Source organism: Aedes albopictus, chromosome 1 (assembly GCF_035046485.1).
Source record: "Aedes albopictus strain Foshan chromosome 1, AalbF5, whole genome shotgun sequence".
NCBI lineage: Eukaryota > Metazoa > Arthropoda > Insecta > Diptera > Culicidae > Aedes > Aedes albopictus.
The window spans coordinates 218954010-218970989 of NC_085136.1; the positions used below are offsets into that span (position 1 = coordinate 218954010).

The 16980-nt window shown below is 38.5% G+C and overlaps 1 protein-coding gene across 1 annotated transcript; it reads right to left on the reverse strand.

Annotated features, from left to right (window-relative positions):
* On the reverse strand, nucleotides 1-10060 carry LOC109400097 (protein arginine N-methyltransferase 1). The gene is made up of 3 exons (XM_019672577.3): nucleotides 9638-10060; nucleotides 1522-1991; nucleotides 1-1402 (listed from the first exon to the last, which is right to left on the reverse strand). Exons 1-3 carry the CDS (start codon nucleotides 9638-9640, stop codon nucleotides 778-780), a joined length of 1098 nt encoding a protein of 365 aa, XP_019528122.3. The 5' UTR covers nucleotides 9641-10060; the 3' UTR covers nucleotides 1-777.
* Nucleotides 10061-16980: the final 6920 nt, after the last annotated feature.

Genomic DNA, 16980 nt, shown 5'->3' on the forward strand with positions numbered 1-16980 from the left:
TCTCCTGATACTGTACCGGGATATATATTTTGAATGTCGCAATCATGCGATACAGATCGCAATCACTGTGTGGTAATGCGCGCGCAAGTGACGCCCTTTTTGTAATTAATGCATAACTATGACACGCGCGAGTATAGATACGGTTATTAGATACGGGTTCGTTCACTGGTACGCCTACTTGGACTGACGTTGTGGTTGGCGTTTCATCGGTCATAGTTGACCGTGCTTTTTTCTCGCATAGTAAGAACCAATAGGGCATTGTCGATGTACATGGTTGACCTTTCTTTTTATTTGTGAGAGTATCCCTTTCGGTCAACATTGACGTTGATTTCTATTGGGTTTAATTATGGATTCAGACGTTCTTGGTTAGAGTTAGTCTACAATGTTTTAATGCTTAAAAAAAGGTTTTAACATATTCTTGTTCAAGAGTGAGCTCTACTTCATTCAAATGCCTAATGGATTTAAATACGGTATCCTGTTCCTTATCTGCTACTAGCCCTACCTTCTTGACATATTGTTTGGTTGAATGGCGTAGAATGGTGAGAAAATCACTTTATGATGAGATTTTCGCGAGCGAAACGTCAACTCATATAAAACATAGTAAAATTTCGCTCCTAAATAAGACTTCTAAGCTTCTTTTTTTTTGTAAATTTTGTATCCTGTACGGGTGGGTCATTGAATGATATCAAGTCGAAATAGGTTTGTTCTACTAAATAGGATTTTTCTTAATTTTAAAAGAATTGTTAGGATCGTCCACATATTGCCACCTCAATGCTCCTAACGCATCCGATAATGGTTCTTTTCATTTACCTGCGAAAGCTCGCCCTTGAAGTGCAGATCAATGGAGAAGTCCAAATCCCGATTGTTGCGGGCGTTCGGCTTCATCTTGAACATTCCGTAGATCTCCTCGCCCTTCTTGACGGTCAGGTATTCGTCAAAGTAGAACACCGTCTGCTTCCAGTGGGTGTAGGCGGCCTCCGGAGAGGTGCTGAAGCCCAAACGCTGGTGACACTTGGTGAACTCCACGTTGAAATAGGTGATCAACGCCTGAACAAAGTCGTTTCGCTTCACGATCAGGTGGAACGGAGTCTCAAAATCCAGATCTTCCTTCCGGACGGTGTACAGGTCGATCTCCTTGATCATGTACGAGCTGGTGACGATCTGTTTCGGATCGACTACATCCACCAGCGGTTCACTGATGGCCACCTTCCGGATCGAGCTCATGTTGAAACCGTACACGTTGTCCCACCAGTTGATCTTCTCGTCCTTGTACTGGCGGTCCTCAATGGCGGACACGAACAGCGTACACCGATCCGGGAACATCATGCCCGTTTCCGGCTTTAGCCACTTGTCACGAGCGTAGATGACAGTGTCTAACATCGACTCGTAGAACAAGCAGTATCTGTCGGTCAGAATTAGATGGGTTGTTACTATTTATGATATTATCTAAATAGTTGTACGACCTTTTCCGGAAGGTCATTTCTTAGAATCTATGGAAAGAAGTGCAACAAGGTAACTCACCCCATCCATTCGGAGATAATGATGTCCACCTGCTGGATGCCCTCGGGCAGTTCGATCTCCTCGACCTTGCCCTTCACCAGTGTGATGATATGGCTCAGGTTGTTGGCCTCGACGATCTTCTGTGCGTAGTCGATGATGTTCGAGCACTCGACGGCAATCACCTTGGCCGCACCGGCCTTGGCGGCAAACATCGACAGGATTCCCGTACCGCAGCCAATGTCCAGCACGGTTTTACCCTTGAACAGGTGCTTATTGTGGTACATGGAATTCCGGTAGGTCAGCGTTCGCACTTCGTCCTTGAGCATCTCCTCGTGGATGCCGAAATGTGCATACGAGTCGAAGTAGTAATCCCGGGAAGTCATCTCCTCGGCGTTAGTGGCCAGGTTCTCGGCGCCACTGGTGTTCCCGTTAGGGGTCGTTGCTGCCGTGGATGACGATGATGCCGTTTCCATGTTTACGTCGGTGCTGGCCTAAGTGGGCGAAAAGAAGAAACATGAACAAAATGTTAGATTAAAAAATATGATAAAATGAAGAAACAGTAAAATACAAAAGCCGTCGAAAATCTATTAAGAGCAAAACTCTGGGGGGTCTTAAAACGTTGTATTATTTTCAAAATCAATACATATTCGTTGAATTTACATACATCAATATCATGAAACGAGCTCACCAATTAATGTGCATCCGTCTATCTCCCTTGCGTTGATCGTAAACAACTTGTATGCAGAGTTCATCTACGACCATGCGTTAGGATTAGACACATTAGATTCGGGAGCGGGACATTTGCCATAACGTAGTTTGGCATAAGGTAATTTTGCATAAAGAGATATGGCATAATGACCATTTGACATAATCGAAATGCACCCTTCTTTATTATGCCAAGTGTCAATTATGCCACATGTTTTTATGCTAAGTGACCTTATGCCAACGGGCCTTATGCCAAATGACACAGATCCCTCAAATAGACGTTTTTTTTTTATTTTATTTGCAGGGTTGTTACAAGAAAGGCGGAAAAAAATCCGCGCCAAATCCGCGCGAGCAAAATTTAAATCCGCGCCAAATCCGCGCGAATATGAAAAAGAATTCGCGCCAAATCCGCGAGAATGGTAAATTTACGTTATTTTCCTATTTTATTCTATTAAAAACAAAAACACTAGCAACTGGAATGGATTAATTGAGTGCTGGGCGAAAAAAAAAACTTTTAATTCGTAATTGCACGTAAACCTTCAAAGCGTTCTTGGAGAACGCCAGACAAATACCTAAAAGAAACATGCCAAAAGCTACTGGATTTTAAAGTAATTTTAAAGGGAACTGGAAAAATCCATAGAGATACATTAAAGAAAAGCCCTTGAGGAAACCGGAATACGAACCCGAATGAAACGAGTTCTCGAAAGATATCTGGATATTTTTTTGCAATGCTTGACTGACACTAAATTTTAGAATAATTTTGAAAATAAGCATGATTTTGAGGATACTCTGGAGGAATTCTTAGAAGATTACTTCCAGAAATTTTAAGGTAGTGTCTGGAAAATTCCGGTGAGACATTCTTGAAATAATCTTTACATAGGAGCCGACCTGCTGATACCAGGGAGAATAAGACTGTCCCTACTGGTATAACAATCATCTGTAAAAATCAGGAATTTAAAAAACGGAATTTGAAGTTTACATAAGTAAAAAGAAAATCGTGTTAAGTACTGTTCCTTTAAATTCCACTAAGAATTTGCATCCATTGACAGATACGTATTTCGACCACAACTGTAAGGTTGTCTTTAGTGTCTGCACCATGGTACTTGACCGACTCGACTTGACTTGAGTCGAGTCAAGTACAAAACGCTGAAGACGACCTTACACAGTTGAGGTCGAAATACGTATCTGTCAAAGGATGCAAATGCTTAGGGGAATTCAAAGGAACAGTACTTAACACGAATTTCTTTTTACTTAAAGATATTCCCCTAACAAGCCCAGGTTCATCATCATCGTCTCCTATGTAAAACTTTATAAATCGCGATAACAAAAATATTTCAATGATCTCGAAATTTTCAAAGATTACTCTGAACATCAATACATAACTGTAAAAAAGTCAATACAGAACTGTAAGAAAAAATCATTCACTTCTATGTTACAGAAGTTATGTAAAGTCAAATGGCACTGTTGCGAGTGGGAGCAAAATACCTAGAGGAAATACAGAAAAAATACTTCAGTAACCTCTAAGGAAAATCTCAAATTTTGAATATTGACTTTTTTCAAGATTTACTTGCTAAAGTCCTTTCAAGATTTTTCATAGCAAATCAGTTTGAGCTATCTTCAGAAAGTTTCCTTAGGGTTCTTCAAGAATTCCTCCAGTATTTTTCCTAGGAAGCCTGCAAAAGTTCCCTAAGATTATATCAACAGTTTTCGCTAGAAATGCTTGCAGTGATTAATACATATGCGTTTTTGTAAGTTTTCTTCTGGATTATCCTAAACAGATCTATCCGGTGATTTTCCGGAAATGATTTTGGGAAATATATGACGGAGCACTTTGAAAACTTAGCGTTAATGTGGGCAGATTTTTGCAAGCACTAACAGCTTCTGATGGATAAAAATTTGTAATAAAATCTGAAGAAAAAATATTTTAAAGAGTTTTCCCCCAATTGCCCATAGATGCCCATAGTTTTGTCAGAAACTAATTTCAGAATTTTCTCCAGCAATCATACTCAATGTTTTTACAGGAAAAATCCATAGAAATCACAGATTCATCTTAGGAAAACTTTAAAAAGATGGGAATTTAATCACAAAGGTTCCTAGAATAATATCTAACGAAACCCTCAGTTGCATTCAGAAGATCTTTGCTAATTCCTTGAAATTTTATTAACCCTCAAGCTGTCTCATCTTCGGCCACCCTCAATGACACCGCGCTCACGTTGTGTACCACAAGCGAACTTTTTTCATGGTGCGTGCACTCAGTGTACGACGCGACCGATCCCAGGTTAAATGTGTGTACTCGGTGTAGAAGGCGAAGTTCAGATTATTTCTGATTAACCCATTGCTCTCACATGTAATGCCGAACGACGCCATTGACAAAGTGTAAGCATGTTTGAAAAATAACTTATAGATTTTGTAATATTTATGCAAATTAAATGTATTGCTCCGATAATTAACTTCATGGACACCATTAATAATATTGAATTGCACACTGAGCTCGACTATCCGGAGACTCACTCTGAAACTTCTTAAAAATAAATCTGGCGAACGGAATACTGTACTCAGCTGTAATTTTGACTGATTACTAAATAAAGGTGGTTTGAAAAAATGTCAAAACTCAACTTTATTCAGCTCGCTATTCGTCAGACACATGTTAGGGTTACCTCAGAATGTAACTTCAGACAACCGAGTACGACCTATATTACTGAAAAAAATAGACACAAATCTAAAGGCAATATACGTTTTTCAAACAATAAAAGAGTCGAATTACACTTTGCAAATCATCCAAAACTATTTCTGCGCCAAATCCGCGCGAGGGCCAAATTCTATAGGCAAATCCGCGCCAAATCCGCGAAAATCGCGAAATCCGCGAAAAACGCGAAATCCGCGTAGTTGTAACAACCCTGCAAATAAATTTATAAAATGTTTACTAGTAGCTCTTGTTTACTCAGTATGGATGTAGATCATATATGAATGCGGAACAAATCTTATATTTTGACGTTTTTAGTTGAGAAAATGTGAATCTTGCCCCGCACTTTTTTCACGTCGCAAAATCGATCACTTTTTAAAACTGCTTGTTTAACATCATATTTTGTATTTAATGAACTTCTTATCGACTTTAGCATAGTTAACTAGTGTATTAAAGAGGAGCGAACGAATACAAACCAATACGATTTGTATTTACAAAGTTATGATGATCCATCCTTAGGTGACCCATCTTGCCCCGCCCCACCCTACTCAGGACCCGAAACGGAACCAGAAAAGCTTTGATCTGAGAAACGGTTCCGATGACCCACGCTAATGGTTATATTTGCAGTTTAGGGGAAAATGATGTAGATCGATGAGATTTTAATTGCCTTATGACAATTAAAATGCCGGGTCAATTATTGGCTCAGTAGCTTAGTTGGTAAAACACTTGTCTAGCGAATAAGGATCGTGAGTTCAAATCGCACCTGAGCTGTGGATTTTTTTCCAATTTAACTAATAACACTAGTTTACAGCATTTTTGAACTCGGTAAGCTGATGATCATTTTTGGTGTAGAATCATGCCCTGAGTTCGAAAACGCGGAGGAAAAAAATTACAGTAGAGCGGAAATTTTTTCGACTTTCCATAGAAGGTTGATGATTTGAAATCGATTTTTGTTCTATTTTTAAGCAAAGTCGCTCACTTCAAACATCTCATTCTCCGTAATCAATGCTCCGATTGAGCTGAAATTTTTACTGTAACTTGCATACATATGATATGTCAAATAACCGTCGAGAAAGAATTTTTAAATTGGTTTTTTCTTATTGAAAAAAAAAATACATTTTTCCAAAACAAATTGGGAATTTTGCTAAAATTTAAGAATATCGTCCCTAAAACACGCCAATATCTTGAATTTCATCAATCTGACGCAACACCTGTAAAGCATTGTCCAGTTAGAATCCGGACACAGATAATCACTTACATCTCAGAGGTGGAATAACAAACAGAAAAGGTGAAGCCCTCAAAACAAAGATAATTTACTGTAGTTTCATGGAAAAATATCATTAAAAATATTTAATTTAATTTTTAATACATTTTCTCATTTTTTCCGTGATTACTTCCTTAAAAATCTGCACAATGGTAGTAAATTTCAACATCAACCCCTTCGGCGGATTTGTTTAACAATCAGGTCATTTCTGTAGTGTACTGAGACCCTCTACCAATCTTATTTGGATTCCAAAGAAATTTTGCCAAATATTTCTCTTCTTGCGAAATTAAGGGCTATTCAGTAAATTTCAAAGAAGCGAAATTTGAGTGTTTTTTCGTTAATGAACACTATCCAACAGTGATGACACCACTACACATCTCAGGCTGTCGTGATAGCTTACCAAATTAGCTCAAACCTCTACAGATCCCTTATGTGCATTTTTGAAAAGCAGCACGCGATTCTTGAGGTTATCATCTTTGTACACATTTGGTGTCAAAATCGTGATGTGAGAAAACGATGTCCAGAGCTCGAACTTCCTGGCAAATCTTCCAAAGCAGATTCCTGGCAAATTCCAAGCAGATTTATCCATGAACATAAACTTCAATCTTCCTTGGGCACTTCCTCATGGCATGGTTAACAACATCTGTGCACATCACACATAATGGTTATGGAGACATTAACATTTTTCGCGACTGTCGTACCTGACCACGCTTCATTTTCAGCGTGTTTGTGCAAGATTTTTTTCCTTTACTTGTCTTTAATCTGAAATAACTTTTCACTCGTAGCAAGAAAATCGATGATATTTTCACCATCAATAGAGGACTTGTTTATGATCAGACTGCTGTAAAAAAAAATGATTATGATCATTGAGAGCGTCACAATAAATTATCTTTTGCGTCCGGATTCTAACTGGACAATGCTTTATTCAGATGATCGAATGGTATTGTATTCAGCTTTCGATTTATGGAAAAAGATTTAAAATTGGTTGATCAAAACGCAAGATATTTGATTTTTAGTAAATTGCATATTTTGAAAAGTTGTAAAACTCGATATTGAGCTAAAACTCAAAAACTGTTCTACTTAAAATTTTTTGAAGGTCGGTTTCGAAATCAGCACTAAATTGTGCTCCAAAAATTTTGGTCGTTGACAGAAGTTCACGACTTTCGTTTTATTTTGTAAACTAGTGTAATTTACCCATCTGTACATATGTGCGTTATTTGAAAACCCTCAAGGTGTATCATAATGAATATCTCAGCCGTCTGTCAACCGATTTGGGTTCTCTTAGCACCAAATTAAAGCTACAATATCCTTGTAAAAGGCCCTGAAATTTTATTTCGATTCGACATTTGATTACTTAGATATATTTCGAAGAGTATTTCAATAAATTCCTTTTTTTTATTATTATTTTATTCACTTGTTATCTTGCATGAGCTTTTGATAAGTCTATGGGAAATTATTTTTTTAAATAGGGTGGGGCGGGGCAAGATGGGTCACGGGGCAAGATGGGTCAGTGCCATTTTTGGGCGCATTACTCATGTTTTGTTTAGATTAATAATTTTGTTAGATGACCAGCATGAATATACAAAAGTTTGGGGCATTGATTGAAAAATTATTCACTCTCATTGGAAATAAAAAATAAAATGGTTTTTAGCCATTTTTCTTATGCGATACATTCCATATAATCTCCATATAAACGGCCGCGGGGCAAGATGGGTCACCTTCAATTTTGAACGTATTTTTGGAGCATTCAAAATTTATTTATTTTTTATTACAAGACTATCTCATAAATGACTTCAATCAAGCGGAATGAACACTCAAAATTATAACATAAAATTATGATAATTTTTTAGTGAAAACATCGATTTTCAAGACGCCTTAGGACCACTCAAATCGTAAAGTTTTTTATATTCCAAATAAATCTATAAAATGTTTACTAGTAGCTCTTGTTTATTCAGTATGGATATGGAGCATATATGAATGCGGAACAAATCTTATATTTTGACGTTTTTCGTTGAGAAAATGTGAATTACTTAAAAGGTGACCCATCTTGCCCCGCACTTTTTTCACGGTGCAAAATCGATCACTTTTTAAAACTGCTCGTTCAACATCATATTTTGTATTAAATGAACTTTTTATCGACTTTTAGCATAGCTTACTAGTGTATTAAAGAGTAGCGAACGAATACAAACCAATACGATTTGTATTTACAAAGTTATGGTGATCCATCCTTATGCGACCCATCTTGCCCCGCCCCACCCTATAATGGTGACCTCATATAAAGTGTATTAGTAGCAGGTTATTGTTTTCAATAAAATTATAAAAAAGACACTACACCGTCTTCAGCCAGAGGCTGCACAGACTGAACATTACGTACACGAGACAACGGACAAAACACATAACACCCAGTGGCCCAATGGAGAATTTTCTATTTGACGAAAAGTTTTCCCCGACTGGAGCGGGAATCGAACCCGCACTCCGAGGATTACGAAACGCCTAGACGAGTGACGCCGCTAACCGCACGGCCACGAAGCCCACACAAACTAAAAACAAATTACAAATAAACAGGAATTGTATGAAAACTAACAATATGTTAAATGAAAGCTTTGAATTTCCACATTGTGAGAAAAATGCAAGAACCGGACCGAAAATAACCAGCTTATGCCAAAACTGATTAACATAGTAGATACATACATCATTTTTGTCCTTTTTACACTATAACCATGAATACCAAGTACTTCGGAGCTAATTTATTCGACTGATTAAGAGATATGTATTAGACAAAGTCTATCTCGCTGATTTTCTTATCCATTTGTTAATCGGTTCAAGATCTTTTGGCAGTTAATAAAAAATACTATATTCCAGAATATGTATGCTATTTTTTAAACATTCCATAAGATTCTAGGAGGTGTCTGGCATTTCTGGTAGTTTAATCCGTCCATGATGCTATTTTGGAAACCAATCCACTAGATGCCAATCCTCATAATATTTTCTAGATATTTTGATCAATCATACAAAATAAATATGTTAAACACAAATAATATGTACAACAATTAATTTATTAAGTGTAAGAAGGGTTCTGTTCACCATAGGTGGATTGAATCGGTTTTTTTTAATATGTATTTAAATTTAAAAACCCAATTGATACGAAACATTCAAGTTGAATAAATTAAGTAGGTTATAAACTTTTTACAGAGACGAGATGGACCGTGAGCGGTCTTAGCCGTCCCCCAAGGACACCACAAAGAAAAAAATACAGATTTTGATTTCGTGGATTAAGAAGTTTGAACCACAAGACAGAGATAAACAAAAGCTATTGTCACGCCAGGAAAGCGAAAATGGCTGACATTTTCATAAAGTTTAAAACATGATCCATTTCGCAACAATTGGGAACCACTGATTTTCCCTTCTCTTCCATTACTGGACCCAGCAGCGAACCAGCCAGCGAGTTGAACCTAAAAACTACAAAGTATGGAAAAAATGCTTACCATGCTGTTGGGTTATCCGGAGCGGAAATACTGTTAATTACGTAGTTATGTGGTCCCGATGAAACCGTTCGCCGTCAGATTCGGAAGCAAGAAACGCTCGATGGCGACCACGGTCCTAGTGGCGACAGGCGGCGAAAACAATCCACTTCCCGCGGGGACAACACAAGCACGCCGCTTTCACGGCAGAAGGGCACACAACCGTCCAGCTAGTCTCTTTCCGACTACAATAGCACTTCCCGGAGGGAATATTTCGATGCCTTCGAGGACTAATGGAAGCGAACGATTATGGAATTTGCACTACCGCATCGATGATGGCCGCACAAACCAAACCACACCACACTTTTGTTCCTTTTTTTTGCTCTTTTTCCTGCCGATGCGCGAAAACGACAAAGCGTGCGAACGACAAAAGCACGGCTTTTTTTGACAGAAAGTGCGATGCGGCGGTTCTAGCTTGTCGGAGTTCAGTGATGGATGCGGCGACCGTTACTAGCGTTATGGGGTGTTCATCCCATTTAGGATTCCGGGAATTTTCAAAAAGAATCGCTCAAAAAAATTCGTGATGGATTCTGTGCAAAAATTTTGCACAGTGACTTCCATTTGAACTATTGTGGATTTACCGGCTACTTGTATTCCACACGGTTAAGCCGTTACAAAGTAGCCGTTTTCATATTAAAATCAACTTATTTGTCAAAAAATGAATGTCATTGAGTAGCCTGTGCACCCTTCGATGCTGTCTTGCTCTCTCCCAGAGGAAATTTGACGTTTACTGAGGTCCCCGTTTTCAAAAATTACGAAGGAATGAAGAAGATAGCACAAACTGATGCACAGGCTAATGGTCCACTGCACGAAGTTATGCTGGCCTGCTTACCCTCACAGAAAATTTGACGTTTGAGAGGTGCCGACACCGCCGACACCGCTCAAACGTCAAATTTCGTGTGAGAGTAAGCACCCAAGTAACCACAGTGCTGACGCCTTATTGCATGCAGATATACGGTGTATTTAGTGCAATTATTACCAAGGGGTTGGAAACTCTGACACCCTGGAATGTGCTGAAGTGTGTTGATCGGGTGTTTTTGGGTGTTTCTCGGTGCATGAACAGTCTTGTGAACAGTTCAATGACGTTTTTGACAAGTCACGTGAAAGACGTAATTTTTTTCAAATTACTGGCAACACTTTCGAGATTTTATAGGGTACTGCAATTATCTGATCTAACCTCACTTTGTCTGACAGTTTAGCGAGCTTGTTTACAAGGTGTTAGAATTTTTAACGAGCGGCGAAAATTAAATTTACGTTTTCCATCCGAGGGGGGCGACACATCCAGATAATCTCGATTTGAGGCCATATCTCACAAGGATTAACAGATCTATGCAAAATTATAAAATGAAATTTGAGGAACGGGCAAAAATCGATTAAAATCAGCTATATCCGAGAAATCCGATAAAATCGATTATTAATGGCGCATACCCATATCGAATCGATTGAAATCAATGCGCATCTCTAGACCAAAATGTCAAATTTTCTCGTTTTTTGTGTGTGTTTTGATTATGGCCAGACTAGCCGGACTTTTTTCTGATCGTTATTCGTTCGATACTGGTTCCGAGAATTCCGGTTTCCTGGCTCGTTTCCTGACAGACGGAATGCGGATCAACTGGATATGCCAGAACTTGGATATCGTGGTAGTGTCTTCTTTGGCGGTGCTGAAATCGTTGCCGGAAGTTAGCGCATGATTTGGAACTTGATGGTCGGAGTGAATGCTGACATACTTCTGGCGGATTTGATGAATTTGACCTGAGAAATTTGACTAGCTCACTTACGGCGATTCGGAACGAAACTTTGATTTGTTGATCTGCGCCTTCGAGGATAGCTTTTTGGGCTGTTGAGTGGATTGGTTTGAGTTATTCGGTCACGACTCCCAAATAAAGGTTTGATGTTCTTGTATGGTAACGGGGCGCGATAAGTCTTCTGAAGTATGAATCCCCAAGATATTCAGAATGCAAATCTAACACTGTATGTATTATATTTTGCAATACGAACGAATATTATTATGTTTCCAGTTCAAAACCGAATTAGCGACATTTTTTCTTTGACTTCCGCTGCTTTTGCCTTGCGTTAAACACAATGTCGGAAGTGGGGCGCTGTATAGCGCACCAGTTGTACTGTCGTCGCGGTTGAAACCCGAAGTTTCCTCACACCCGACAATCGAGTTTTCTCAAAATCCATTCGTGAAAGCTAACGTCGGACGTAGTGCGCTGGACAGCGGACCTGGCCCTCTATCCAGCGCACTGTGCCCGACGTACGTCCGACACACGGTTTAGGAGAAACATCGATTTTCGCGTGTCAAAAATTCCGATTTTCAACTGTACGAACAATACAATACAGCGCCCCACTTCCGACATTGTGTTTAACGCAAGGCAAAAGCAGCGGAAGTCAAAGAAAAAATGTCGCTAATTCGGCTTTGAACTGGAAACATAATAGTTCACTAGGTTTAAATCCAGTTCTTGTTCCAAACGTAACTCATTCTTCAAACCTCGATTCTACGGGAGTAAGATGTGTCGGCTAACAGATATCGAATCCCACTCCAGACGAACGAATTTCGCTTCAGGAAAGGAAGAAAAGGAGAGGTCCTGAGATCAACTCTTAGAAATAATAAGGATTAACAAAAAATGCGATGTTTTCTATTATTTATTTCTTATTAGCTGAAATTGAATCAAGTTCACACGTTCTGTTTAGAAAGAAGTGACAAAAATATATATATTTGAAGAAAACAAAACTATAAACATACTTAAATAAGGCCCCAAGTTCACAGGGTCAAATATTTGACAAGGAAAGAGCTCAAGAAATAACATCTGTTTGACTAATGAAAATTCGATCGAGTCAAACAAGATGCTTGAGCATTAAATTTTGTTTCTTTTTTGATATTTGACCCTGTGTACTGGGATCTTTGGTATACGCTTGGGTATACGAGGCAGCATTTTATTCTAGGCACCGACGTCTTGCAAAGTAGACCTTTACAGGTTTTGCAAGTCCGGTTATTGTTCCGAATGCCGATTCGCTGACTATGAGCTCTCCCAAAGTGCTAGTGTTGGGTTATCCAAACCCAAAACCTGTGTCAGTAACTCAGAATAGGTTTCCGAGAACCATCTCGGATTGTAACGATCCGAACACGGCACCGACTGCCTGACTGGGGTCGTTTCTTTGTTGTTCCAAAATGTGTGGCCGCTGCAGTTGCCTTGCGTTATGCTCCGGAGACCTCTTTCGGTTTCCTGGTATTTTTCATTCCGCGGTTTTTTCTACCGATGGTCTGGAGCTCCGCATCAGATGAGATTCTGTCGATTTCGTCTGCTGACTTGGCCAGCGCCGTTTATTTTCCACCGCCGATGTGAGTCCCAAAACGTCTTCCACTTTGTATCGTTTTTCCTGTTCGAAAATAGAAAAATGGGCATAAAACGTTGTTTCTCATCTCAGTGCTTTCTCCATCGTATTTAAAAAAACTCACCCTCAATCCTGACGAACTGTGGACAGTCTCCGATCCGAAGAAAAAAAAAAACTGCAGACTGGGAGATTCGGGAGATTCGATTTGTTTTGATCTGATGGGCCGACGCAGTTGATGTTCAGTTGGAAGCGTTGGAAGAGCTGCTGTCAAACGGCGTCGCGACGTTGCAACGCTTTTGAGTCGGTATTGGGCGATTTTCAGTGATTGTTGTCATTTTTATTCGATTTTTTCAGATATTTCGGATTTTTACCATTTTGTTGAGAATGGAAGGCATAAAACCGCTAAAAACTTAACCAAAGCTTGGGAAATGGAGAATATCCGATAAAATCGATTTAATATCCAACATAATGAAACAAATCGATAATAATTGGGAAACTGAAATAAAATGACGTCTTATCGCATGACAATGGACTCGAATCGATTTGTGTCGTCCCCCTCGCTTGTAACTTGTAGCTTGTAGCTAATATTATTAGCCCGATTATGCTACAGGGCCCTGGAGTTGATCGCCTTTCTCTTTTTGGCTGCCGAGGAGCATTGGTTTGTTTTCACACGGAAACATTTCTCTATGAAAATATTAAACGAAACATTTCTATCTATTGAAAGTTTTATTTGTTATGCGTTGCACGAAAATTTGTACGCGCAAGCGCCCATACATCTCCGCCTGTAAGAAAAATTCTTTCGGTGTTTTCGGCGCAGTATTCCTTGGCCAATTCGCGCACTTATTGTAGAAGACACCATAACGATTAAACATACCAGCGGAGTTCTATTAGCGATTTTGCACTTTTTCGCTCTCTATTTCTTGCAACGGTACCCGCGCCGAAAACACCGAAAGGATTTTTCTTACAGGTGGAGATGTATGGGCGCTTGCGCGTACAAATTATCGTGCAACGCATATAGTATATTGCATTGCTAACTGGACTGCGACAAAGTGCGGAATCTCAAATAAAAGTGCGATATTGCATCAAATCGTTCCGGTGTCTTCACCGCACTTATTATGTTTCCAGTTCAAAACCGAATTAGCGACATTTTTTCTTTGACTTCCGCTGCTTTTGCCTTGCGTTAAACACAATGTCGGAAGTGGGGCGCTGTATTGTACACCTGGTGCTCTATACAGCGCCCCACTTCCGACATTGTGTTTAACGCAAGGCAAAAGCAGCGGAAGTCGAAGAAAAAATGTCGCTAATTCGGTTTTGAACTGGAAACATAATATTCATCACGAGCTTATGAATAAGTGCGGTGAAGACACCGGAACGATCTGACGCAAATCGCACTTTTATTTGGGATTCCGCACTTCGTCGTCGCACTTATAACCGCGGAATGCGCAATAATAATATTTAATTTCGAGTGCGCATAGGATATCCCGGGAGCTGAGTCCCTTGCTGTACGAGTACTCCGACAACAAAATTTCGTAACGTTAGTCGGTGACAGTTGGGCGCAAGGAATTTACCGGGCAGGTTATCATATTTTAGAAATGCAATCGTGTTGGTTGCAACTCAGTTTTACCAGTATTTTATATTTATAGTGGTAATCACGTTCAAATGTATGGGAAGATTCAAATATTACGTCCATCAATTTTTGGGATTTCTAGACCCCCCCTCCCCCCTCTGTCACGCACTTTCCCTATATCTAATACACGTAGTGTCACACTTTTGTAGACCCCCCCCCTCCCCAAAATGTTGGACGTAATTTTTGAACATTCCCTATGCGTGTCTCTTTTGTAGATGTAGTAGTGAAACTTGGGGGAAAATATGTGCACTCTTACCCCGGTTGTTAGTTTTATCATTATTTAGCCGTTTTACCCAAATCAGTTGGGTAATATTTTCATATGCAATCTGAATAGCCTTTGAATTGGCGTGCATTTTTGTGTATGGAAAAATTCAAGCTAGTGTTCGTGTGATGAAATGTCACTTATCTCTATTTAATTATTTTGATTATTAAAATTTAATTACTATTATCAAAACTTTAAATGTCCAATTTGATTCTAGATATGACAACAAAACAAAGAATAATACTCATGATGAATAGACCACCTCACGGCGAAATTCTATCTCTTTTGCACCTTCAGAGAGTTTGAAAACAACAGGACCAGTACCTGTCAAATTTGACAGGTGTTGGTCCTGTTGTTTTCTAATTTCCCGTAGGAGAGAAAGAGAGCGATTTCTTGATGACGTCACCGTGCAATGGGCAATTGAGCTTAATCTAGAAATGAGCAGCTCTCCCTGATAAAAAGTTTCATAAAAATACGATAAATTTTATTGTTACAACACCATTTTTTCGAAAAATATTCACCATTAAACATATTGTAATTTACACAACACACTCACCATCACCCCTATTGTTCTATACCATTCGGCGAATGGTAAATGGCACTTTTACAATAAAAAATGGTGGTCGTTATGTATCTTAACCATAAAATTTTGAGAAAATTTTCATACACTTTTTCGCGAAAAACAATAGAATGTATTGTGTTTTTATGAGACATTTTTAGGGCAATTTTCAAAAGATAACAATATATCTTAATGTTTTTTCATTGTTCTTACAATACAAATACAATTAATTGAATGGCGTCAAATGAATCGTTGTTACAAAAAAAATACAATAATATTTGTTGTTATTTGTAAGCAGTTTTCGCTTTTGAAAATCCATAGAATTTATATTTCCCGCTAACATTTATATCCAGCATTTACGAGCACTAACGTCCGCCAGAATGATATGCACATTTTATGATAAGAATCAAACACTCTGATGTATGTCTGGTATGTATTGCTTGGCAGCTGTTGATAAGATCTATCTTCAATCTTTTCAAATAACTGCCAAATATCACAAGTCAGACCTCAGGTCGTATGATCCATACCATAAATCGTTCACAATTCATGTGGCCATTAGTATCTGTAAATGCTGGAGAAAAATGTTACCGAGAAATATGAATTCTTTGGTTTTTCAAAGGCGAAATCTGTTTACATAACAACAAATATTATTGCATGTTTATTTTAACATCGGTTCAATTGACCCCATTAAACTAATTGTATTTGTATTGTTATCAATGGTAGTTTACTATTTACTAGATTCCTTTAATTTATTGGAAAACATTAGGAAAATCATTGTTCATGTTTTTCTCGTCTTAACATCCTCACTTGGCTAAACCTGCTTTTCAGCTAGTTTTCTATAAGTACTTCCTCAGTTATTCATTGAGAGCTTCCTCTGCCAACACGGCTTGACGTCTGTCAGTTTTAGCGAATAACATTCGATAACCGAAACATCTACTGTACTCAAATTTAAAACGAAAACTATAAAAAATGTGTCAAGTGATTTTGTATTTGATTATACAAACATGATCCAAGCAACAATAATACTTATTGTTATTCATTTGTTACAAATTGTTTTTAAGTGTAATTGAGAAATAAACTCTTTTTTAATAAAAAGTCCATGAGAACTTTGCAGGCACTTTTGCAACTATTTAAAAACAACTTAAATTAATTTTTACTGATAGTAACTTTAAATTATTATAGAACTATTGAAAAACAATCGAATCAATCAGTCACTAATAAAGCTAATGTTCACTTATTGTACGAACTATATGGACTTGATTTCTATTGTAAAAAGTAACAATATATCTACTATGTGTTTTATTGTGAACAATAAAACCAGTCATTTGTTAATAATATTTACCATGTAAAGAATGGTAATTTTTTATCCGGGCTCGCGTAAAACCAGATTTTACATTACCTGTAGCTTTCGATACACCTTGTGGACTTTGCGCGATTTTCCGCGTGTCTGTCTCTCTACCGCGACGGTACGGTTGTGTGAGTGATTCTGTCAGTTTTCGTGCCGTGTGATCGGATTTGCTTTT

Excerpts from the sequence above, each read along its gene's own strand:
- LOC109400097 (XM_019672577.3), bottom strand. Across the intron at positions 1,403-1,521 it reads ATTATCTCCGAATGGATGGG|ATACTGCTTGTTCTACGAGT; the intron begins GTGAGTTACCTT and ends TCTGACCGACAG.